Source organism: Bos javanicus, chromosome 3, assembly GCF_032452875.1.
Source record: "Bos javanicus breed banteng chromosome 3, ARS-OSU_banteng_1.0, whole genome shotgun sequence".
NCBI lineage: Eukaryota > Metazoa > Chordata > Mammalia > Artiodactyla > Bovidae > Bos > Bos javanicus.
The window spans coordinates 82396135-82421497 of record NC_083870.1 but is presented as its reverse complement, the minus strand read 5'-3'; the positions used below and the strand labels follow the sequence as shown (position 1 = coordinate 82421497).

Sequence of the window (25363 nt, the reverse complement as noted above, 5' to 3'; positions counted from 1 at the left end):
GGCTTTCTGGCTCCTCAAGGGCATAGGTCCAGAGGAAGATCTCCTGCTCGTTGGTGAGGACTAGCCATGGGTTGTCCACTGTGTGAAGCGCGCCAGGACGCTCCCCTAACAGGAATCCGTGGACTAAGCAGCCGCTCAGGCCTTGGCCACGATCCCAGGAAAGAAGAGCAAGGGGCTTTCCACCTGCCCCAAGCCTCACCCAGACACCAGGCCTCTCGGATTCCAGCGGCTCGTGCTTCGCCTCCGAAGCCCGCCTTCTCCACTCCGCGCCTTTTCCCCGCCCCTCCCCACACGCTCGACGGGCTCGCTCCCGCTCCGGGCACGCGGACGGTGCGCGAGTACGCGGACGCGGAAGGCAGGCCGGCAGGGCTCTTCGCCGCGGGGGCGAGCGCGCAGGCGCCTTCCTGAAACCTGCTGCGGCGCGAATCCCTACGTTCGGAGAGCGGTGGGGTAAGAGGCCGGGTCTCTGGAATTCTGGGGCGCTTGGAGGGAGCGGGGAGGGCCTGGGGCTTGGCTGTCTGGCTCCCGGCTCCGCTGCGCTCTGGGGAAGCGAAGCCTCCTCAGTCCCGCCCGCAGGCTAGACTGGGGGCCGGGTGGGGGATGCGGTGATCATGGAGGGTATCCTGGACTGGAAAGCTTGGCACCCTTGTTCCTGCGGTCCTGAGGGTCCGGCCCGCCGGAGAAAGGGGCAGACACACCAAGAGGGGGCTCTTTGGCGAGATGTCCTCTCCTGGGATAGCAACACTCCCTGGCTGTGCTGTTCACCTGGGGGAGGGACCTTTTCGCACCGAAAGGAACAAGTTTGGCCCTGGGACGTGGACGACAGACATTTTTTCTGCTGAGACGCACCCTCTGGGTAAACTGGGACAGAAGAATTCTCTGCTGCCCGCGAGAATGGGTTAGGAAGCTACTGTACTTTTTGTTGTACAGAAAGGAAAAATAGTAAAATAAAACAGAAAACAAAAACAACCCTTTTTACTGTTCTAGGAGAACAGATCGGTTAAGAATTTCATATGATAATATCTTTAAACCACAAAGGACTCAGTACAATTAGGTACCTCCCTTCTTCACCCTAAGATCTCCATTCAGCAGATACTTTTGAGTTACCTGCTCTGTACCAGCCTTGTTCTATGAGCAGGGAACTGGGCAGCGGCTAAGATAGGAGGATCCCTGCTTGCTTGGAGCTTATATTCTAGTTGACAAATAAATGTTATTTCCTTTGTAACTTTTATTATAACATGTAAAAGAAAATACTGTCCACAAATCATAAATTTTAACTAACTGATTTATCATTAAGTAAACACATCTTTTAACAACCACTTAAATCAGAAAGCAACATGTGGGATCTAGTTCCCTGACCAGGGATCGAACCTGGGTCACTTGCATCTGGAGTGCAGAATTTTAGCCACGGACCACCAGGGAAGTCCTTGTTTGAGCCTTTGAAAGAGTAACTCCTTTCTTAAGAAGAAGCTCATTTAATTTTTGGACAACTCTAGGTGTTAGAAAAGTTTTCCTAATATTTAATCTAACACTGGTCATCAGGGTCATCTGGGTCCATCCAGAGCTGATCTGTTATCTGTTGCCTCCCTTTCAGTACTCAAGCAGTTTTTTGGTTTTTTTTTTTGACGTTTAAGTGCAGAACTTTGAATTTATTATCCCTGCAATGATTTCTGGAGTTAGATTTGGCCCATCATAGATGTTGTCTAAATCTTTTGGATATGATCCTTTCATCTGTCAGCAGTTCCACCATTGTGTTCTTAATAAACTTGATCAGGGAGGTCCCTGGTGGCCTAATGGTTAGGATTTCCGGCTTTCATTGCCATTGCCTGGGTTTAGTCCCTGGTTGGGGAAGTGAGATCCCACAAGCCCTTTGGTGAGGCCAGAAAGCAAACAAACAAAAAACTTGATCAGCGTATTATTAGTTAAGCATTGTTATTCTTTTTTTTAAAGTTCATTATGATTATTAAGGGTCATTGATTTTGTCTTATTTTTGTTATTTAAATATGATCATCTGGAACTGTGGATAATTCATTTAACTTGGTTGTATTACTGATTAAAATTTCGACAATGGAATATCAGTTAAGTTATGGATTTTTAAATCCAGGACTTAGCATTTGTAAAATCAATTTTAAACTTGATATCTCTGCAGGAAATAGAGTGTTGTGTTGCAATTCTGGAATATATAGTGCAACACGTTAAAAGGGGCTTTTTGAGTTGGATTAGAAAAGGATTTGAGGGTACTCTTTCTGCCCCCTTCTGATGCCTATGTCAGAAGCTTTCTCTATCTCCTTTATACTTTAATAAAACTTTATTACACATACACACACACAAAAAAAGGATTTGAAAAGTTTATAATGGCCCATGAACTGTGTCAAACCTGGAATCAATGTGAGAAACTGATTTATTTTCATTTTTCCTCCTCCCTTGCCTCTTGTAGAATATCTTGTGATCAATGAAATGATCAAAGGTGGATGCAGTAAGAGGGAGGAAAGAAAAAGGGAATTTGTATAAATAAAATTTGAATAATACATTCACATAGCCTTATTAAATGCTTCGAGTCATTCTAACTTACTGAGATGCTAGACTTATTAATTCTAGAGTTGTTCCTTACTATTTTTAAGTAAGAAAAATACTTTTAAATGTGCCAATTTTCCCCTAAAATTTAGCACTGCATAGCTTGTGGGTTCTTAATTCCTGACCAGGGATTGAACCTGTACCCTTGGCAATGAAAGCATGGAGCCCTCACCACTAGACCATGAGGGAATTGCCTGAATTAATTAATTGATTAATCTTTTGAGTATGAAACTGTTTTATTTTCTAATCTAGCAAGTCCTAGTTTCTCTAAATTTCCTTTATTTTATTTTTGGCCTCACCGATTGGCAAATGGAATCTTAGTTCCCCAAGGACCAGGGATCAAACTCGAATTCCCTGCATTGAGAGCATGGACTCTTAACCACTGGACCACCAGGGAAGTCCCGGAGAGCTAATCTTTTGAGGTTCATTTCCTGACTGGAGGACTAGGAATAAGGAACTTAAAATTATCTGTTTTCTTTGACTGTCCCCTTCCCCCATTTCTCCGTCTTTCTCTTTGGTTTAATGTTTGTTGTTTGGGCACTATGCTCAGCTAAATCTTGGTATCTTTTTTTGTTTTCCCTGCAGGCTACTTCTTCCTAGAGATAAAAATCAATGTTTAACTGGAAACGAAGCATCAATTAAAATCCTCTCAAACTCCTAATTCCAAATAATTGATAATATTTCTCTGATCAAGAAAAGAAGTGATTGACTGCATGTTAAAAGTATTCCTGTATTAGTATTCCTGTATTTTTTTCCTCTTCCTGAATTCGAAGAAAAAATATGGAGAAATGGTACTTGATGACAGCTGCAGTCTTACTAGGACTAACAGTACGGTGGACAGTTTCTCTTAATTCTTACTCAGGTAACACATTTTTCATTTAATAGGTGAATTTTTTTTGAATCTTTCTTTTTGTCTGTTTTTTGAGGTTTTTTGTTTTTGGTAACAGTTTATAGTTTTCTGACCGAGACAGAGAAGAATTTCAGGTTTTATTAGTGTAGTCAAGAAAAGGCACTTAAACATCTAAGGCTAATAAATAGAATTTGTATAAGAGCTAAATAGAAGCACAGGCTTTGTAATATGAGAAAAGAAAGATGTATTCTAACTGGGAAGAAGACAAATTGAGAAACAGTTATCTCTTAGCTGTTGAAGAGAGAAATGAGCTAGTATTTCAAAGAGGGAGCAGAATCAAAGAAGGCTTTTTTGTTTGTTTAGGGTAGAGAAGGCTTTTATATGCATGCTAAGTTCCTTCACTTGTGTCTGACTCTTTGCGATGCTATAGACTGTAGCCTGCCAGGCTCCTCTGTCCATTGAATTCTCCAGACAAAGATACTGGAATAGGTTGCCATGTCCTCCTCCAGGGGATCCTCCTGACCCAGGGATCAAACCTGAGTCTGTTATGTCTCCTGCATTGGCAGGCAGGTTCTTTACCACTAATGCCACCTGGAAAGCCCAGGGTAGAGAAGGCATATTACTACCTTGAAAGGAAGACAGCAGTGGAGAATAAGATTGAGAATGATGTGAGAGAAATGGAGTGGGGGTGGGATTAATGGAGTCTGGTCCTGGAGATTGGGGGTGGGATTAAATTTAACCTTGTGAGTATTTATTTAATACTTCTCCTATCCAGGCACTATGCTAAGGGCTAGAAATTTAAGGTGAATATCTAATACTTAAAGGGGTCTCCATTTTAGTAGATAAGTAGTCACAGTCACTTCAGTTCAGTCGCTCAGTTGTGTCCAACTCTTTGCAACCCCATAGTGGAGTGCAGCACACCAGGCCTCCCTGTCCATCACCAACTCCCGGAGTTTACTCAAACTCACGTCCTTCCAGTAGGTGATGCCATCCACACCATCTCATCCTCTGTCATCCCCTTCTCCTCCTGCCTTCAATCTTTTGCAGCATCAGGGTCTTTTCAAATGAATCAGTTCTTCGCATCAGGTGGCCACAGTATTGGAGTTTCAGCTTCAGCATCAATCCTTCCAATGAATATTCAGGACTAATTTCCTTTAGGATGGACTGGTATGATCTCCTTGCAGTTCAAGGGACTCTCAAGAGTCTTCTCCAACACCACAGTTCAAAAGCATCAATTCTTTGGCACTCAGCTTTCTTTATAGTCTAACTCTCACATCCATACATGACTACTGAAAAAACCATAGCCTTGAATAGCCAGACCTTTGTTAGCAAAGTAATGTCTCTGCTTTTTAATATGCTGTCTAGGTTGGTCATAACTGTTTTTTCAAGGAGCAAGCATCTTTTAATTTCATGGCTGCAGTTACCACCTGCAGTGATTTTGGAGCCCCCCAAAATAAAGTCTGTCACTGTTTCCACTGTTTCCCCATCTATTTGCCATGAAGTGATGGGACCAGATGCCATGATCTTAGTTTTCTGAATGTTGAACTTTAAGCCAACTTTTTCACTCTCCTCTTTTACTTTCATCAAGAAGCTCTTTAGTTCTTCTTTGCTTTCTGCCATAAGGGTGGTGTCATCTGAATGTCAGAGGTTATTGATATTTCTCCCGGCAGTCTTGATTCCAGCTTGTGATTCCTCCAGCCCAGCGTTTCTCATGATGTACTCTGCATATAAGTTAAATAAGCAAGGTGACAATATACAGCCTTGACGGACTCCTTTTCCTGTTTGGAACCAGTCTTGTTCGCTATCCAGTTCTAACTGTTGCTTCCTGACCTGAACACAGAGGCAGATCAGGTGGTCTGGTATTCCCATCTCTTTCAGAATTTTCCAGTTTGTTGTGGTCCACACAGTCAAAGGCTTTGGCATAGTCAACAAAACAGAAGTAGATGTTTTTCTGGAATTCTCTTGCTTTTTCAATGATCCAGCAGATGTTGGCAATTTGATCTCTGGTTCCTCTGCCTTTTCTAAAACCAGCTTGAACATCAGGAAGTTCATGGTTCACGTATTGTTGAAGCCTGGCTTGGAGAATTTTGAGTCACAATACAATGTGATAATTAAATGTTGAAGTGTGAGTTTCCGTGTTAACACAGAAAATGATCAGGATGCATTGCAGAAAACTTTTCACAGGATGGCGTTTGAATTCAAGGTTTGAAAGATAAGTTGGAATTTGCTACGCAAATAAAATGGGGAACGTATTCTAGACAGTAGAACATGTGCAGAGATACGGTACGTGGCATGAGACCATGGTTGTAAGTATTTGGTATTCAGTTCAGTCACTCAGTCGTGTCCGACTCTTCGCGACCCCATGAATCGCAGCACGCCAGGCCTCCCTGTCTATCACCAACTCCCAGAGTTCACTCAGACTCACGTCCATAGAGTCAGTGATACCATCCAGCCATCTCATCCTCTGTCGTCCCCTTCTCCTCCTGCCCCCAGTCCTTCCCAGCATCAGAGTCTTTTCTAATGAGTCAACTCTTCGCATGAGGTGGCCAAAGTACTGGAGTGTCAGCTTCAGCATCATTCCCTCCAAAGAAATCCCAGGGCTGATCTCCTTCAGAATGGACTGGTTGGATCTCCTTGCAGTCCAAGGGATTCTCAAGAGTCTTCTCCAACACCACAGTTCAAAAGCATCAATTCTTCGGCACTCAGCCTTCTTCACAGTCCAACTCTCACATCCATACATGACCACAGGAAAAACCATAGCCTTGACTAGACGAACCTTTGTTGGCAAAGTAATGTCTCTGCTTTTGAATGTGCTATCTAGGTTGGTCATAACTTTCTTCCAAGGAGTAAGTGTCTTTTAATTTCATGGCTGCAGTCACCATTTGCAGTGATTTTGGAGCCCAGACAAATAAAGTCTGACACTGTTTCCACTGTTTCCCCATCTATTTGCCATGAAGTGATGGGACCGGATGCCATGATCTTCGTTTTCTGAATGTTGAGCTTTAAGCCAACTTTTTCACTCTCCACTTTCACTTTCATCAAGAGGCTTTTGAGTTCCTCTTCACTTTCTGCCATAAGGGTGGTATCATCTGCATATCTGAGGTTATTGATATTTCTCCCGGCAGTCTTGATTCCAGCTTGTGTTTCTTCCAGTCCAGCGTTTCTCATGATGTCCTCTGCATATAAGTTAAATAAGCAGGGTGATAACATACAGCCTTGATGTACTCCTTTTCCTATTTGGAACCAGTCTGTTGTTCCATGTCCAGTTCTAACTGTTGCTTCCTGACCTGTATACAGATTTTTTAAGAGGCAGGTGAGGTGGTCTGGTATTCCCATCTCTTTCAGAATTTTCCACAGTTTATTGTGACCCATACAGTCAAAGGCTTTGCAATAGTCAGTAAAGCAGAAATAGATGTTTTTCTGGAACTCTCTTGCTTTTCCATGATCCAGCAGATGTTGGCAATTTGATCTCTGGTTCCTCTGCCTTTTCTAAAACCAGCTTCAGCATCAGGAAGTTTACAGTTCACGTATTGCTGAAGCCTGTCTTGGAGAATTTTGAGCATTACTTTACTAGCATGTGAGATGAGTGCAATTGTGCGGTAGTTTGAGCATTCTTTGGCATTGCCTTTCTTTGGGATTGGAATGAAAACCGACCTTTTCCAGTCCTGTGGCCACTGCTGAGTTTTCCAAATTTGCTGGCATATTGAGTGCACCACTTGCACAGCATCATCTTCCAGGATTTGAAATAGCTCAACTGGAATTCCATTACTTCCACTAGCTTTGTTCGTAGTGATGCTTTCTAAGGCCCACTTGACTTCACATTCCAGGATATCTGGTTCTAGGTGAGTGATCACACCGTCGTGATTATCTGGGTCGTGAAGATCTTTTTGTACAGTTCTTCTGTGTATTCTTGCCACCTCTTCTTAATATCTTCTGCTTCTGTTAGGTCCATACTATTTCTGTCCTTTATTTTGTCCATCTTTGCATGAAATGTTCCCTTGGTATCTCTAATTTTCTTGAAGAGATCTCTAGTCTTTCCCATTCTGTTGTTTTCCTCTATTTCTTTGCACTGATCACTGAGGAAGGCTTTCTTATCTCTTCTTGCTATTCTTTGGAACTCTGCATTCAGATGCTTATATCTTTCCTTTTCTCCTTTGCTTTTTGCTTCTCTCCTTTTCACAGCTATTTGTATGGCCTCCCCAGACAGCCATTTTGCTTTTTTGCATTTCTTTTCCATGGGAATGGTCTTGATCCCTGTCTCCTGTACAGTGTCACGAACCTCATTTCATAGTTCATCAGGCACTCTATCTATCAGATCTAGGCCCTTATATCTATTTCTCACTTCCACTGTATAATCATAAGGGATTTGATTAAGATCATACTTGAATGGTGTAGTGGTTTTCCCTACTTTCACCAATTTAAGTCTGAATTTGGTAATAAGGAGTTCATGATCTGAGCCACAGTCAGCTCCTGGTCTTGTTTTTGTTGACTGTATAGAGCTTCTCCATCTTTGGCTGCAAAGAATATAATCAATCTGATTTCGGTGTTGACCATCTGGTGATGTCCATGTGTAGAGTCTTCTCTTGTGTTGTTGGAAGTGGGTGTTTGCTCTGACCAGTGCATTCTCTTGGCAAAACTCTATTAGTCTTTGCCCTGCTTCATTCTGTATTCCAAGGCCAAATTTGCCTGTTACTCCAGGTGTTTCTTGACTTCTACTTTTGCATTCCAGTCCCCTATAATGAAAAGGACATCTGTTTTGGGTGTTAGTTCTAAAAGGTCTTGTAGGTCTTCCTAGAACCGTTCAACTTCAGCTTCCTCAGCATTACTGGTTGGGGCATAGACTTGGATTACTGTGATATTGAATGGTTTGCCTTGGAAACGAACAGAGATCATTCTGTCATTTTTGAGATTGCATCCAAGTACTGCATTTCAGACTCTTTTGTTGACCGTGATGGCTACTCCATTTCTTCTGAGGGATTCCTGCCCGCAGTAGTAGGTATAATGGTCATCTGAGTTAAATTCACCCATTCCAGTCCATTTGAGTTCGCTGATTCCTAGAATGTCGACATTCACTCTTGCCATCTTTTGTTTGACCACTTCGATTTTGCCTTGATTCATGGACCTGACATTCCAGGTTCCTATGCAATATTGGTCTTTACAGCTTCGGACCTTGCTTCTTTCACCAGTCACATCCACAGCTGGGTATTCTTTTTGCTTTGGCTCCATCCCTTCATTCTTTCTGGAATTATTTCTCCACTGATCTCCAGTAGCATATTGGGCCCCTACTGACCTGGGGAGTTCCTCTTTCAGTATCCTATCATTTTGCCTTTTCATACTGTTCATGGGATTCTCAAGGCAATACTGAAGTGGTTTGCCATTCCCTTATCCAGTGGACCACATCCTGTCAGATCTTTCCACCATGACCCGCCCGTCTTGGGTGGCCCCATGGGCATGGCTTATTTTCATTGAGTTAGACAGGGCTGTGGTAAGGAAGGGCGGCGGTGAGGAGATACCCCTCTTCCAAGGTAAGGAGCAGCGGCTGCACTTTGCTGGGAGCAGCCATGAAGAGATACCCCACACCCAAGGTAAGAGAAACCCAAGTAAGATGGTAGGTGTTGCAAGAGGGCATCAGAGGGCAGACACAGTGAATCCATACTCACAGAAAGTATTTGGTATTAGATAGCATAAAAAGAAGGAAAGAAAGGATAGGGAGGCATGGCTGGAGATTTGGCTATGTAGTTAGCTGTGTTGTAGAAAAATAACTTATTTTTTACTGTTTTATTATTATCATGAAAAACGATTGTAGGAAGAAAGTTGGATGTAAAGAGACAAATGAGACAATCATAATAATAGAGGTAGAGTTACTATTTTCTAAGTATTTACCAAATGCTAGACATTGAGTACTTTCCTTAATATCACAACCACTGAAGATAGGTATTATTTCTAACTTACAAATGGAAAATGAGACAACTGATAAATGACAACTGTAACTCAAAAATATTTTATTCCATAGTCAGTGCTTTGACTCTGCTCTATGGGGTCTTAGTTCCCAATACCAGGGATTGAACCGGAGCCACAGCAGTGAAGGTGCCAAGTCTTTACTCACTGGTCCATCAGGGAATTCGTCGTATATGTTTTTTTAAAAAATCAGATTGTTAAAGTCCTATGAAAAACTCTGTTTGGATTTTAATTGGAGTTATATACTATACCATTGATTAATTTGGGTGAATTGGCAATCATTAACATAGTAAGGCTTCTAATTCATTAAGATGGTATGTTTCTCCATTTATTTAAATCTTTAATGTTTTTCAACGAAATTTTATAGTTTTCTACATGAAAGTTTTACTTATCTTTTCTTAGGTGTATTGCTAGATATCCTATATATTTTTTCCCTCCCCATTGTAGATAGTATCTTTTAAAAAATTGCTTATCTAAGTGTCTGTTCCAGGGGAATGAAAATGTGGTTGATTTGTTAATATTTGGCAACCTTCCAAAAATGATAATTTATCTGAAGTATGTTTTAAAGTGAAGTGAAAGTTGCTCAGTCATGTCTGACTCTTTGTGACCCCATGGACTATATAGTCCCTGGAATTCTCCAGGCCAGAATATTGGAGTGGGTAGCCTTTCCCTTTTCCAGGGGATCATCCCAACCCAGGGATCGAACCCAGGACTCCCACATTGCAGGTGGATTCTTTACTAGCTGAGCCACAAGGGAAGCCCATGTTTTGAAACTTCTGTGTTAAAAAAAAGTGATCTGTGAATTAGAGTATTATTTCCTCTTTTTTACTCCCTATCCTTTTTCTTTCTTTTTTCTTGTCTTCTTAATTCTAGTAGTTTATTACAGTGTTGAAGTAATGATTCAGGCATCTTTATCTTGTTCTTAAATTTAACAGGTGCTTTTAATTTATCATTTGTTCTTTCTAGCATTGAACCAACCTTGCATTCCTGGCATAACTCTATTTGTGATATAGTACCTTTTTTAAAAAGTATATTGCAGATTGGCTTATTAATTATTTATGATTTTATCATCCATGCTCACAAATAAAATTGGCTTACAGTTTTACTTTTTGAAATTCCTTTGTCAAATTTATCAAGGATATGCTAGCCAGCTAGCCACATAAAATGAATTAGGGCGCATACCCTCTTTTCCTACAATCGGGAATAGTATTCAGAATTGAAATTGTTTGTGATTCATTTATTATTTTTTTGGCTGTGCCATGTGGCTTGTAGGGTTCTAGTTTCCTGACTAGGGATTGAACCTGTGCCCCACTGCAGTGGAAGTACAGTCCTGTGGAAACACCAGGGAAGTCCCATGGAATTGTCTGTAGTTTAAATGCTTGGCTAGAACTTGCTAAAAAAACTCTTTGGGTCTAAAATTCTCTTTGTGGGAAAATATTCAGTGATTTAACTTCCTTAATGGTTATAGAACATTTGGGCTTTCTGTTTCTTTTTGATTTATTTTATAATTTATATTTTTCTAAGAATTTGCCCATTTCAACTGAGTTTTAAAATGTGTTGTGAAAGTCGCTCAGTGGTGTCTGATTCTTTGTGACCCCATGGACTACTGGAGTGGATAGACTTTCCCTTTTCCAGGGGATCTTCCCAATCCAGGGATTGAACCCCGGTCTCACGCATTGCAGGTGATTCTTTACCAGCTGAGCCACAAGGGAAGCCCAGGAATACTGGAGTGGGTAGCCTGTTCCTTCCCTAGGGGATCTTCCCGAACTAGGAATCAAACTGGGGTCTCCTGCATTGCAGGCGGATTCTTTACCAACTGAGCTATCAGGGAAGCCCCAAAATGTGTCGTTCAGTTCAGTTCAGTTCAGTCGCTCAGTTGTGTCCGACTCTCTGCGACCCCATGAACCACAGCACACCAGGCCTCCCTGTCCATCACCAATTCCCGGAGTCCACCCAAACCCATGTCCATTGTGTTGGTGATACCATCCAACCATCTCATCCTCTGTCGTCCCCTTCTCCTCCTGCCCTCAATCTTTCCCAGCATCAGGGTCTTTTCAAATGAGTCAGCTCTTCGCATCAGGTGGCCAAAGTATTGGAGTTTCAGCTTCAACAACAGTCCCTCCAATGAACACCTAGGACTGATCTCCTTTAGGATGGGCTGTTGGATCTCCTTGCAGTCCAAGGGACTTTCAAGAGTCTTCTCCAACCCCACAGTTCAAAAGCATTAATTCTGTGTTCAACTTTCTTTATAGTCCAACTCTCACATCCATACATGACCACTGGAAAAACCATAGCCTTGACTAGACGGAGAGGGATAAATTGGGAGACGGGGGTTGACATATACACTCTACTATATATAAAAGAGAGAACTATTGAGGACCTACTGTATAGCTTAGGGGACTCTATTCAATACTCTGTAATAACCTATATGGAAAAAGAATCTAAAAAAGTGGATATATATATATGTATATGTATAACTTAGGCTATGCAACAGAAAGTAATACAACACGGTAAATCAACTATACTCCAATAAAAATTAAAATAAAAAATAAAATATATTGATATAAATTATTGTGTTTTCTTACTTTTTATATCTTTCCTGTATAACTAGTTATGGTTCCTTTTTCATTTCAGATATGGTTTATGTTGATTCATTTTAAAAAATCAGCCTTACTAGACATTTATTGATTTTATTAGTGTTTTCAAAAAATTAATTTGAGCTTTTCTTATCCTCTCAGTAGTATGCTTGGCTTTATTCTTACATTAGCTGTTTAGCACATGCTTTAGCTTATTAAGTTTCAGTCATTTCTTTCTAATTAAGTCATTTAGGCTATACATTTTCTTTCAAGTACCACCCTAGAGGTAATATTTTGTACTTTCTATTGTGATTTTGCTTTGACTCATGAATAATTTGAAAGTATATTTAAAAATTTTTAAATATTTAGGCTTTAATAATGATCTCTTTGATATTTTAAATTTAATTGTATAGTAGAAAATAACAACAAAGAGAGTCTTTATGGGACTAATTCTTTGAAATTTGTTGAAACTTGGGCTAGTATGTGATCAATTTTTTTAAATGCTCTGTGTGCTTAATATGTATATATTCTCCAGTTCAATAATCTGCATATACCCATTTACTCAATGTTCTGATGCAGTTTTTTTTATATTCTTACTGATTTTTGCCAAATTGATTTACCAGTTATTGAGAGAGTGGCAGTTTCTTTTTGTAGTTTTGTCAATTTCCTTTTGAATATTTTGAATCAGTATAATTAGGTGATTTAGAATTTTTTTCCTTGTGAGTTGAATTTTATGACATCACTGTCATGTCCTTGTTTATTTACGGTAATGCTTTTGTCTTAAAGTCTGTTTTCTCTAAAATTAATATTGCTTTACTAGTTTTCTTTAGCTTATTTTTTGCTTGATATATCTTTTTCTATTCTTTTACCCTCTACCTCTGAATCCCTGTGATTCAAATCTGTCTAACCAATTCCCTTCCCTAATTCCATTTTGTCTCTCTTCCTGACTTGGAGGCTATACTTTATTTTGTCTTTTCAGGACTTACTCATTAGCTTAACAAAATCTATAATGCTGTCTTGAACAATGCTAGGGCCTTAGAAACATTTTAGCTATAGTTACAAATATTTACTTCCTGCCTCAAATTAAAATGGTGTTATTGCCCAAGATTTTATTTCTTTCATGATTTTAGGTGTTAGTCACTGTTGCTTTATATAATTAATATTTCTTAGGTTTACCCTCATTTTCTTTGTTTGTCCATCTTACATAGTATATCTTTCTTTGAGATCCTTTTCTTTCTTCCTGAGGTACATCTTCAGAAGAGTTTTTTTGAGAGTCTGTTGTTGGCAAACTCCATTTTTGACTGAAAATACATTTTCCTCTTTGTTGTGAAGTTTTTATGGGTATTGAATTCTGTATTGACAGTTATTTCTCTTAATATCAATACTTCAAAAATCTTTCATTGTTTTCTAGTTTCTGTTGCTGATGTTCAGACATCAGCTGTCACTTTAATTGTCTTTCCTTAGTAGATGGTATGTCTTTTCTTTCTTGCTGCAGTTGCACTGTGGTATATCTACATGTGAATATTAAAGAATTTATCCTCTTAGGATTTTTGATTTCTGTCTCTAGGCAGTTGTACCTTCTGTTTCTTGAGAAAATGCTCAGCCATTGTCCCTTCTCATTCTTTTTCTTTCTTGTAGAACTCTGGTAGAAATATGTTATATCTTTGTTCTTTTAATCATTCAACAGATATGTGTTGGTCACTCACTTTGTGCCAAGTGTAGGTGGTATAGCAGAGAATAATTTTGTTATCTCTTCAAATACTTCTCTCTCATTTCTAATCTCCCTGTGCAAAGTCTTATTAGATATATGTTGGGTCTTTTCATTCTTTCCTCTACTTTATAATTGCTTTTATTTAGCATCTTACCGTGTCTTCACACTGCTTTCTTTATAATCATCAGATCTGTCTTCCTAATTTTTACTTTTCTAATTGTGTTTGATCTGTTTTTTTACTTGTCTATTGAGTTTTCAGATTTCAGCTATTATGTTTTTAATTTCCACAACTTCTGCTTATTTCCTATTTGTATCTTCTTGATCTTTCTGATCATCTCTTGTTCCTCAGCATACTCTCAGTGTGTTCTGTTTTGTCTTTAAATAGACTAACCATGCTTATTTTATATTACCTATCAGAAAATTCCAGTTTCTGCCGTCTGATTTCATAGTTTGTTTCTGATGACTCTTGCTCATAGTACTTTGTTTCTTCATGAGGTTAGTGATTTTTTTGAATTGTGAGCTCATATTACCTAGTACTTATATCTTGTGGAAATTCTTTGAGGCCTGAGTTTACTGTGTATTTTTTCACAGAGGGTTTGTGTTGCTTCCTGCCAGGTACCTGGGCACTTTTAGCAAAAGTCAAACCAGATTCTCATCTCAAGATTTCTTTGGCATATACTTCACATGAATTCAGGTCCCAAACAGGGTGAGTGTCGGCATATGGTTAGGAATTTTGGGGAGACTTCTTTTTTCATGTACTACTAAGAGCCAACCTAGAGATAAATATTATCTTCACCATCTCGTCAAAGGTTTATTCTAGTAGAGGTTTTTCTGACACTGAATTCCTGTCTGTTCAAGTACAAAGCTTTACCTCCTTACTCATGGCATTGAGCTGGTCAGTACCTTGGGTAGTGGCCACTTAAAGATGTTTGGATACCCTCAGGACAAATGCTTACTCTTCTGGGTCTATCCTTTTTTTTGTTGTTTGTTTGTTTCTGGACTCTAAAGAATTCTATTATTTTGCTGCTAATTCAGCCATACATTAAAATTGTATATGTATAACATATAAAATAAATAATTTAAAAATATGTACTTTTCCTATACTGGAGGCGTTTTTTCTGACTTTCTGTTTCTGCCATGTTGCAGGAAATTAGTTTCATTGGTATTTTTGAAAGACCCACAGGTTATTTTGATGTTTACAAAAGGTCGATACAGATGATGGTTGAAGCCACAGAGTTGGGAGTGTCTGTTATTGCAAGAGGAAAACAGATTTAACCACTGAGAAAACAGATTTAACCATGGAGAAGGGGAAATGATTAAAGGTGACTGAGAAGAAACGATGTAGGATTAGAGCCTAGAGAAGTTACTATCCTGGAAGCCAGGAAATCAGGGAATTTTAAAAAATAAGGACTAGGTAACTGTCAAATTTTAGACATGTCAAATAGAATGAAAATTTAAAATAGACAGAGGATCACTAGGAGGCCATTGTGAGCCTCCTAATTATCAGACCACAAATGACTGGAATTAATAAGTAGACAGCAACTTTTAGGAGCTTTGTTAGTGAATGGAAGGAGGGAGTTACTTGGTAGCTGGAATGGGTTATGGAGGACTAAGGAAAAACCCAATTAAAAGTTGTCTTTGGAAATACGTAAGACATATCATGTGATATATATATGTGGAATCAAAATGAACTTATTTAAAAACTCACAGACTCTCAGACACAGAAAACAAACTTACAGTTACCAAAGGGGAAAGGGTGGAGGGATACTCAGAAGGTTGGGGATAACATATATGTACTACTATGCCAAAGCCTTTGACTATGTGGATCACAATAAACTGTGGAAAATTCTGAAAGAGATGGGAATACCAGACCACCTGATCTGCCTCTGGAGCAATTTGTATGCAGGTCAGGAAGCAACAGTTAGAATTGGACATGGAACAGCAGACTGGTTCCAAATAGGAAAAGGAGTTCATCAAGGCTGTGTATTGTCACCCTGTTTATTCAACTTATATGCAGAGTACATCATGAGAAATGCTGGGCTGGAAGAAACCCAAGCTGGAATCAAGATTTCCGGGAGAAATATCAATAACCTCAGATATGCAGATGACACCACTCTTATGGCAGAAAGTGAAGAGGAACTCAAAAGCCTCTTGATGAAAGTGAAAGTGGAGAGTGAAAAAGTTGGCTTAAAGCTCAACATTCAGAAAACGAAGATCATGGCATCTGGTCCCATCACTTCATGGGAAATAGATGGGGAAACAGTGGAAACAGTGTCAGACTTTATTTGTCTGGGCTCCAAAATCACTACAGATGGTGACTGCAGCCATGAAATTAAAAGACACTTACTCCTTGGAAGGAAAGTTATGACCAACCTAGATAGCATATTCAAAAGCAGAGACATTACTTTGCCAACAAAGGTTCGTCTAGTCAAGGCTATGGTTCTTCCTGTGGTCATGTATGGATGTGAGAGTTGGACTGTGAAGAAGGCTGAGTGCTGAAGAATTGATGCTTTTGAACTGTGGTGTTGGAGAAGACTCTTGAGAATCCTTTGAACTGCAAGGAGATCCAACCAGTCCATTCTGAAGGAGATCAGCCCTGGGATTTCTTTGGAAGGAATGATGCTAAAGCTGAAATTCCAGTACTTTGGCCACCTCATGCGAAGAATTGACTATTGGAAAAGACCCTGATGCTGGGAGGGATTGGGGGCAAGAGGAGAAGGGGACGACAGAGGATGAGATGGGTGGATGGCATCACTGACTCGATGGACATGAGTCTGAGTGAACTCCGGGAGTTGGTGATGGACAGCGAGGCCTGGCTGCTGCGATTCATGGGGTCGCAAAGAGTCGGACACGACTAAGCGACTGATCTGATCCGATGTATAAAATAGATAATAAATAAGGCCATACTTTATAGCACAGGAAACTATATTCAATATCTTGAATAATCTATAAGGAAAAAGAATCTGGAAAAGTAGATATATATGTATGTATAGCTGAATCTCTTTGTTGTACACCTGAAACTACACAACATTGTAAATCAACTGTACTTCAAAAAACGTTAAACCTTACTCTTAAACTGTCTTCTAAGAAATCCAACAAAAGTACTTTTGGATTACTCTGTAAGAAGAGTATTATTACTGTAAATGGAAATATTTGTAGCATCTTTTGTAGGTGGTTGATACATTTTTTTAAAATCATTTTTCAGATGAGAAAAATAGAAATGCCAAAATGGTTATTCTGTCAGAGTTCCCAACTCTGTGGTAAAGAGTGTTAACAATGTATCATTGGAGATTGGGAGAATTACTTAAGAGTGTAACGTCTGTGATTCTGTTGAGATTTTTTTCCCTCTATAATTGAAATACTTTTTTGATTATAGTTTGTTTTTAACGTGCTTATTTTAGTTTGCTTTCGTTTTGCTTCAGATCGTAATTAGGAAACCCTGGAGCGGGGAAGCTCAGGTGAGCTTGCTTAGTATTCGGCCATTATTTCTTCTTTGGAGATGCACATACTGTATACTTTCTCTCCGCTTACCCATTGTTATTTGTAATGTTTCTTCTTACTCACTGGGAACATATAAAAGGGGAATTATTAGGGAAAATTTTAGCCATATTCTCTTCTCTTAGCATGTTTAAAATTTCAATGTAAAGGCAATTAGTACATATTGTTATCAAAGAAACTACTTGTTTTTTAAATTCTACATAATTCTGAACAATTCAGCAATTAATAAAATGAACATTTAAGTGGTGCTTAAGCTCATTTTCCTAAGAATGAGACAAAATTGGAGCTTTGTAAATGTACATTAATATGTTTTCTTTATGTAATTCTGAATTTCATGTAAATGAATTTGTAGAATTAATCACAGTAGAAGGAATCCTTTTTGCCCTTCCCAAGTGAAGCTCCCTTAGGTGCAGTTAGGTTGTCCTTCTGGGTTGCTTTAAGGGCACTTTAGCAGTTTTAAAAACTTAAGTACTAATTTCATAGCCAGTGTCAGCTGAATTTATTGAAGTAGGTCAGACTCTGGATAGAAACTTGTTTCTCAACCCTAAAGAGAGTCATTATCCATTCTTCTATTTGTTAGAGAATGGTAGTAAATTCCTCCACATTGACCACAAGTCTAGAGCAATTTCAGAAAATCTAGATAGTTGGATTTTTTCAGGTATAGGAAATTACTTAAGATTCTCTATGACTTTTATTATCCCAGTGGACCAAAAAACAAACAAACAATAAAAGTCAATTCCTATCTTCCTATAGACAGTAGCTGTATGCTTAAAAAGAGAAGCATACCCACCAGCGTACATACGTACATCTATAAAATGCACATGCAAGGATGCAGTTAATTCATTGGGGAATTATTTTCCTTTTTTTAAAAAATTGTAGGTTAATTTCCCATTCTGTTCTGTTGAAAGTATATACTGTATGTCTCACAATATGTTTCCTTTGAACTCTGGAAAAATCACATTCTGTGTCCATTGGAACTAAAATTCTCATTTAGGTCGCTATTAGAAAATAGTATAATCATGTGACCAAATATATGATACTGAAAACATAAGTATCATGAGAAGTCAATTTTTTTCCTTTTTAAAAACCTGCTTTACTTACCTATTTTGATTTCTGCTTTTTTTATATGCTGTTTGTTAAACAAAAGGAGGAGATAATGCTCTGAGATATTGTGGTAACAGGTTTTCAGTTCACTAAACAATTGATACACTTCCTTTGGTGTTAATTTTTTGTAATGTCTCTTGTCTTCTATTTCTTATTCAATTCATGATTCTATATATATTCAAATCATTTCTGCTCTGACAAGGACTCAGGCACTGAGATTAAACACCTGTGAGTTTGAATGTTACTGTGTCTTACTGACTGTGTGACGGTGCACAAGTTATTTTAAAATTTCAGAGTTTTAGTCTCTTCATCAGTAAAATGCTGATAAAATCATAGGTTGAGGATCAAATGAATTACATCTAAAGTTCTTGGCACTTTATTTTGCTCTTAAGTACTTAGAAATGTTTTCACTACTGAAGTTGCTAATAATTCTTTTTCCGTAATCACACTGAGAATCCCTGGCCTCATGTAAGGAAAATAAGTATTTCACCACTTGTTTGAATAATAAAACAATAATATAGAGGTTTGATGAGTAATGCTTAAAATATATTGTTGTTGTTCAGTCACTAAGTCATGTCCAACTCTGCGACCCCATGGACTGCAGCACACCAGGCTTCCCTGTCCTTCGCTCTCTCCTGGAGTTTGCTCAAATTCATGTCTATTGAGTCAGTGATGCTATCTAACCATATTATATATCTACATAAGTACGATGTCTATAGTTTGCCCTTCTGAGAAGTCAATAATTAATGATCAGTGTGCTTTTAATTTATACGGGAAGGTTTTGTGGTGAATTTGGCAGTTGAGCTGGTTCTTAAACGTTGGATATGAGTTGAAACAAGAGTTATATGAATAGGGAGAGAGAGTAAGCAGCATGAACGGAGGCTTGGAATTTCAAAATGTCAGATAGTAACTTAAAGATGTTTTGAGGCAGGAACCAATGTATGGGCATTGTGTTAAAGTAGCCTTGGTGTAATTAATTGGTCTGTCACAAACTGCTTAGTGTTGCACATTTAGTAAGTGGAAAATCAGAGACTCAAAATTTCAAATCTTTTTTAACTTAAAATCCTTGTTATATCATATTGATAATATTGACATCCTTGCTACATCATCATTCACAGAGAATCTGCTAGGTGCATTTACATCCGGAGAAAGCAAAAATGAACAAGACATAGTACTTTCCAAGAGAGAGAGACAGGGGTAGGTTTTTGTGTGTGTATCCATGTGTCTCTACTGTGGGCAGTTCTTTGTGGCAGTCACTCACTGTGTATACCCTTTGGAGATGTTAATCTGCTTTCCCCATAATTATAAGGAGTATCTCCTTGGTGGAGATGTTAGCATTTAAGGAATAGTGGTATAATATGGCTGTTAAAATGCAAAAAATCTACTTAATGTTGTGTTTCAAAGCTAGAGAATATCTGGGTTAGAGTAAAAAGTGATAATATGTCCTTCACCAGTGTGGTACACCTTCCCAATGGATTAATGAATATATGACTACATGTGATTTTTTTACTTGCTGATTGAGAAACCTGTGTCTGTACTGTACCTATTCGGGCTTTCTCATAAAATTTTGTAATCAACTGCTAGCTAAAGAGTGGTTTGTTTACTATTTACTAAGTGGAATTACCTTTATGTCATGTAAAATGATTTAGGGTTAAGAACCTAGTTGTTGAGGCAACAACTTAACCAAGTTGTGAGGCAATACACAACAGGAGCTAGGAACATGAATTACGGAGCCGGTCTGCCTGGGTTCCAGACCAGACTGTGCTACTCATTACCTCGGTGACCCTGTTTCCAGTTTGCCAGCTATGAACTGGGGATGATAATAATCCCTACTTCATTGTTGTATTTGGCATGTAGTAGACACTGTCTGTTGATAGTTATTAAAGATCTATTATCCCTTATTTGCAATTTAGAAGTTAACTATAAACTGGCAGTTTTTAATATAATTCATTTGACATCAAACCCTGACCTAATCAATGTCTTTGGTTTTTGGTTCTATACTTGACCTTAAGTTATTATAGTTAGTTTATAAAAGCTCTTTGTAAATTATAGACATACGTTATTACAATTGTTTTATGATACTTATTGGACAGTATAGTTTACAGTGTTTCTCATGAAGTAAAAATAAACTTGGATATCTTGTGATTAGTATTATCAACTGGTTAATTAAAAACTAAGTAAAGGATTTCCCTGGTGGTCTAGTGGTCAAGACTGGGTGCTTCTAGCCCATAGGGTGTGGGTTCCATCCCTGGTCAGAGAACTAAGCTCCCACATGCTGCACGGCATGGCCAAAAAAAAAATAAATAAAAGAAACCTAATTAGTGTTAATATTTATTGAATGTTTATGTGTACCAGGCACTACACAGAGCATTTTATGTTCATTATCTTCTTTATTCCAGCAGTCCTTTAGGTGTGATAGTATTGATTCTGTTTTTAATGTGCTGAGGCTTAGAGAGCTAAGGTCATTTGCTCCGGGACACAGTGTCACTCAGTGTGCTAGCAGGGCCACAATTCAGACCTCATCTCTGACTTTTGAAGTCACTTCTGTGTCCTTTTCTTCCATCTATACTATCTTTATAGTTTAGAAAATTTTCATGAGGAAATAAAATCACTAGTATACTAAAGTATATATATATATTTTTTTTTTAAAGATTCTTTGCTTTATAGAATTTTTTACCATTTAAGAAAAATACTGAGTCTTTCAGTGAACTGGAGTTACAAAATTCCAATTTACAAGCAACTTTGGGAAATTTATAGTGATTGTGTTAAGGGAGGTACTTATATACTCTAAATACCGGGGAGGGGAGTTGAAAATAAACACAAATTGGCTTTCTTTTAAACAGAAAATGCTAATTTAAAAAGCTTATGTAGCTGACAGTGGGACAGGAAGTTCTGTTTTGTTTATTAGGGCAAAGGAAGGCAGTGGAGCTCATAAGGTGAGTGCTCTGCAGTGAACACCTATTGGTTCCCACTCAGCTTCATGTGCTCCCCTAACATTATCCCAGTTGTCACCTCAGTATCTGCCCTTCCTCATTCCTTGAATGTGATCGCCGTAAGACAATGATAATTGAAGTATAAATTTATTTTGCTTTGTTTTCCTTATTATTTTAGGTGCTGGAAAGCCCCCTATGTTTGGTGATTATGAAGCTCAGAGACACTGGCAAGAGATTACTTTTAATTTACCCATCAAACAATGGTATGGATAATTTTAACTTGATTTTATTATCAGTTAAAGTAGATTATTTGAAATTACTTAAAAGGAAAATACTCTGTTTCTTCATCTTTAGCATCCTCTTCCTATTTACTGAAGTCACATATGTTACCCTGTATATTGTCAGCTCATTTTGAAATTTTATCCTCCTGAAAGTTACCATATAGTCAACTACCAGCTGGAATATGATACAAAACTAGAACTTTAAGGATAGGACACTTTAAGGATAGGAAAGCTCCTCAGGATATAAACTGTGAAAGTTTATGGGCTTAGAATATTTCTTTTGGCGGTTCCTCAAAGTTTCTCTGTTAGGAACGTATGAGATGTAAAGAAGCAGTAGCTTAGTGATGAAGAATGTAGATGTTTGAGTCAGACTGCCTGTGTATGTGTGTGTGTTAGTGTTCAGACGGAGCCTGTATTCTTTACTGGCAGTGTGAGCTTTGGCAAGTTATTTAACTGTCTCTGCCACAGTTTTATCACTCACAGAATAGAAATAATAGAATACATATTTCACTGGGCTATTGTGAAGACTGAATAAAATGATTCACTTAAAGCACTTACACCAGTGCCTGAAGTGTAATGAGCTCTCAATAAATGTTAGCTGTAGTTATGTCTTCAAAAAAATCTGTGCATTGCCATTTTTGTTGAACATGTTCTGATAATTGATGATAGTATTCTTTTTTTACTTATTATGTGCCTGGTAGATTATTTGTTTAAACCTGGTTGTACAAACTGTTTTTATCATTCTCTTGATTGCTTTGGTCACTGCTTTTATTTAACTCCTTTATGAAAGAGAGTTGTATATAAGAACTTCACATTGAACTCTCTATTAATAGGTTGGCTCTACCTACTCCAAATTTGGAGTATTTATAATAGAGATCAGCTAAATATTTGATATTCTTGTTTTTTTTTAATAGATGTGTGCATATTTGTTTTTTGGTTGTTTTTGACCTCACTGCACAGCTTGTAGAATCTTAGTTCCCTGACCAGGGATTGAATCAGAGGCCATGGCAGTGAAAGTACCAAGTTCTAATGTTTAAATGATGTGATTTCTCTTTTTTTTTTCGTAGTTTCAAGTTTATTGTTATATCATTCATAATGACTGTCATTGAAAAAGATATATCTCAATGGCATAGTTTACAAAACAGAAAATATATACTTGGGACAGGTTCACTATTTTCAACAGTGGATATAAATCTGTATTGGAAATAACATTTCTAATATTTTGAATTGTCTAATTTTGTCAAATTTGATTAGTTTGCCATTTTTGTTACCTAGTAATGTGACTGAAGAATGGTTTCTTATTTTTTAACTTCAGTTTTCCAAGTGTGAAGTCTTTCTGTGTTCATCTAGAAAGTTAGTTATAGTCAAAACTTTCAAGTGATATAGTTGTCTGAAATATGAAATCAGAATCTATCAGGTAAAGTTTTAAAATGTCAGCTTTATAATTCTAAATTTAAAAACTGATTTATTCCATTTCATTGTACATAGTTGAAAGTGATAGATGCAAGCAACTTTTTTCTTTAAATGACAATTTTTATAATTTTTATAATGACAATTCCTTAACGTGTGATGTCAGAAGCACTTTTGGCATTAAGTAGTAGAAAACCTTGGAGAAGACAATGGCACCCCACTCCAGTACTCTTGCCTGGAAAATCCCATGGACGGAGGAGCCTGGTGGGCTGCGGTCCATGAGGTCGCTGAGTCAGACACGACTGAGCGACTTCACTTTCACTTTTCACTCTCATGCATTGGAGAAGGAAATGGCAACCCACTCCAGTGTTCTTGCCTGGAGAATCCCAGGGACGGGGGAGCCTGGTGGGAGGCCATCTATGGGGTTGCATAGAGTCGGACACGACTGAAGTGACAGCAGCAGCAGAAAACCTAATAGTAGTTTAAGCAATAAAATAATTATCTCCATAAGTAGGTCTTTGCAGGGCTGGTAGAGTGGCTCAATGATAGCAGTTAAAGAACTCAGGCTTTTCCATTTTCTTCCTTTCCTCTCTTCTTGGCATGTTGGCTTTTCATCCTGAGGCTTTTTACTCAGATGACTGCCAAGGCTACCAGCACTGTGACTTTGTACAACCATATTCGAGGCAGGAATAATAAAAATACCTTATTTTTTACGTCTCTTTTTGTTATGGAGCAAAATCTTTTCTACCCTTAAAGCAATCATTAATAGAAATGCCTGGCTTAGTGCAGGCATGGTTTATCACCTGGGGTAGGAGAAGTGTCCACCTACCCTGAGTATGTTGCTTTTTAAAACAAGATCACAGTTTCATAAGTGAGGAATTGTGGGAACCACTGTTTATTTCAGCATTGTTATAACTATGAGAAGCCTAAATATATTTTGGTAGGGGAATGATTAACTAAAGTACATTTCTCCTATATGCATGTGTACATTTTTTTTCTAGGTAGATTCCTAGAAGCGGAATCTCTAAAGTAGCCAGTTATAATAGATACCAATACCAGAATATCTCTTACCCTTACCAATATTTAATAATAACAATACCAGACTTCTAAAATTTCCATTTCCTTGAGTACATGTGATGTTGATTTTCCTTCATGTCCGACTCTTTGTGACCCCATGGACTATATAGCCTACCAGGCTCCTCTGTCCGTGGAATTTTCCAGGCAAGAATACTGTAGTGGGTTGCCATTTCCTGCTCCAGGGGATCTTCCCAACCCAGGGATCAAACCCACGTCTCTTGTGTCTCTGCATTGACAGGCAGATTCTTTGCCATGGTGTTACCTGGGAAGCCCCTGGTGTATTTACTGATCAACATGTTTTTCTCAAATTTGCATATTTATATATTTCCCCCATGTTACTGATGAATTGCTGATCTTTTTTGTAATGATTTGTGTGATTTTAAGATAAAAAATTACATTAACTTTCTCTCCTGTGTAACAAATGACCACAAAAACGGTGATTACTTAAACACACACTTGTTTTTCATTTTTGGTTGCCCTGTGTTCCTCATTGTTGTGCCGGGCTTTCTCTGGTTGTGGCAGGTGGGAGCTGCTCTCTGCTTGTGGTGCTGGCTTCTCACTGCAGTGACTTCTCTTGTTGAGGAGCGTGGGCTGCAGGTGCACAGGCTTCGGTAGTTCTGGTTCACAGGCTCAGTTGCCCCACAGCATGTGGAGTCTTCCTGGACCAGGGATCGAACCTGTGTCCCCTCCATTGGCAGGAGGATTCTTAACCACTGTACCTCCAGGGAAATCCAAAACACACATTTATTATAGAAGTCTGGGCACAGCTTATTTCAGTATTATGATCAGAGTCTCCGGAGGCTGCAATCCAGTTGTTGTCTGAGACTGCAGTCTTATCAGAGGCTCAGCTGGGGAAAGAACCATTTCCAAGTTGCCTCAAGTTATTGGCAGAATTAATTTCCTTGCATCTATAAAACTAAGGGCTTTGGTTTCTTATTGGAATCTATCTTTATCTTCTAGAGTCTCCCTGCAGTGTCTTGCTATGTGGCTTCTCCACTATGCCCACTTACTGAAACATGACAGTTTTCTTCTTCCAAGTCAGTGAAAGGGAGTACTCTGTAGCTTAGCCAGCAAGATGGAATCTTCCATATATGTAAAACATAAGCATAAGAATGATCATCCTGTCACTTTTTTGTACTTGGTTGTTTACTAGCAAGTCACATGTCTTGTCCATACTCAAGGGGAGGGAATTAATGTACACACACGTGGCAGGAATACCAGGAGATGGGTTCACAGGGATGATTTTAAAGTCTGTCTGCCGTAGTATTCGGCAGTGTATAATAGTATTCTGCAGTTTAATCATTTGTTTTGGTGTGTGTATATGTATAAAATAAATATCTTCTTTCTGTTCTTTGAATTTTTCTTAAGGTGTTTTTTATTAAATTTTTACA

At 38.5% G+C, this 25363-nt stretch overlaps 1 protein-coding gene and 1 pseudogene across 1 annotated transcript in view; one reads left to right on the top strand and one right to left on the bottom strand.

The window, feature by feature from the left end:
- The first annotated feature begins 339 nt into the window (after positions 1 to 339).
- Positions 340 to 25363, top strand: part of ALG6 (ALG6 alpha-1,3-glucosyltransferase) — a 57545-nt gene continuing 32521 nt past the window's right edge. Inside the window, exons 1-3 of the mRNA XM_061411738.1 lie at positions 340 to 450; positions 3160 to 3436; positions 21383 to 21467. Coding sequence (XP_061267722.1) covers positions 3355 to 3436; positions 21383 to 21467 — 167 coding nt within the window. The 5' untranslated portion in view covers positions 340 to 450; positions 3160 to 3354. The remainder of the gene's footprint in view (positions 451 to 3159; positions 3437 to 21382; positions 21468 to 25363) is intronic.
- LOC133244479 (craniofacial development protein 2-like) lies at positions 7815 to 8689 on the bottom strand (annotated as a pseudogene).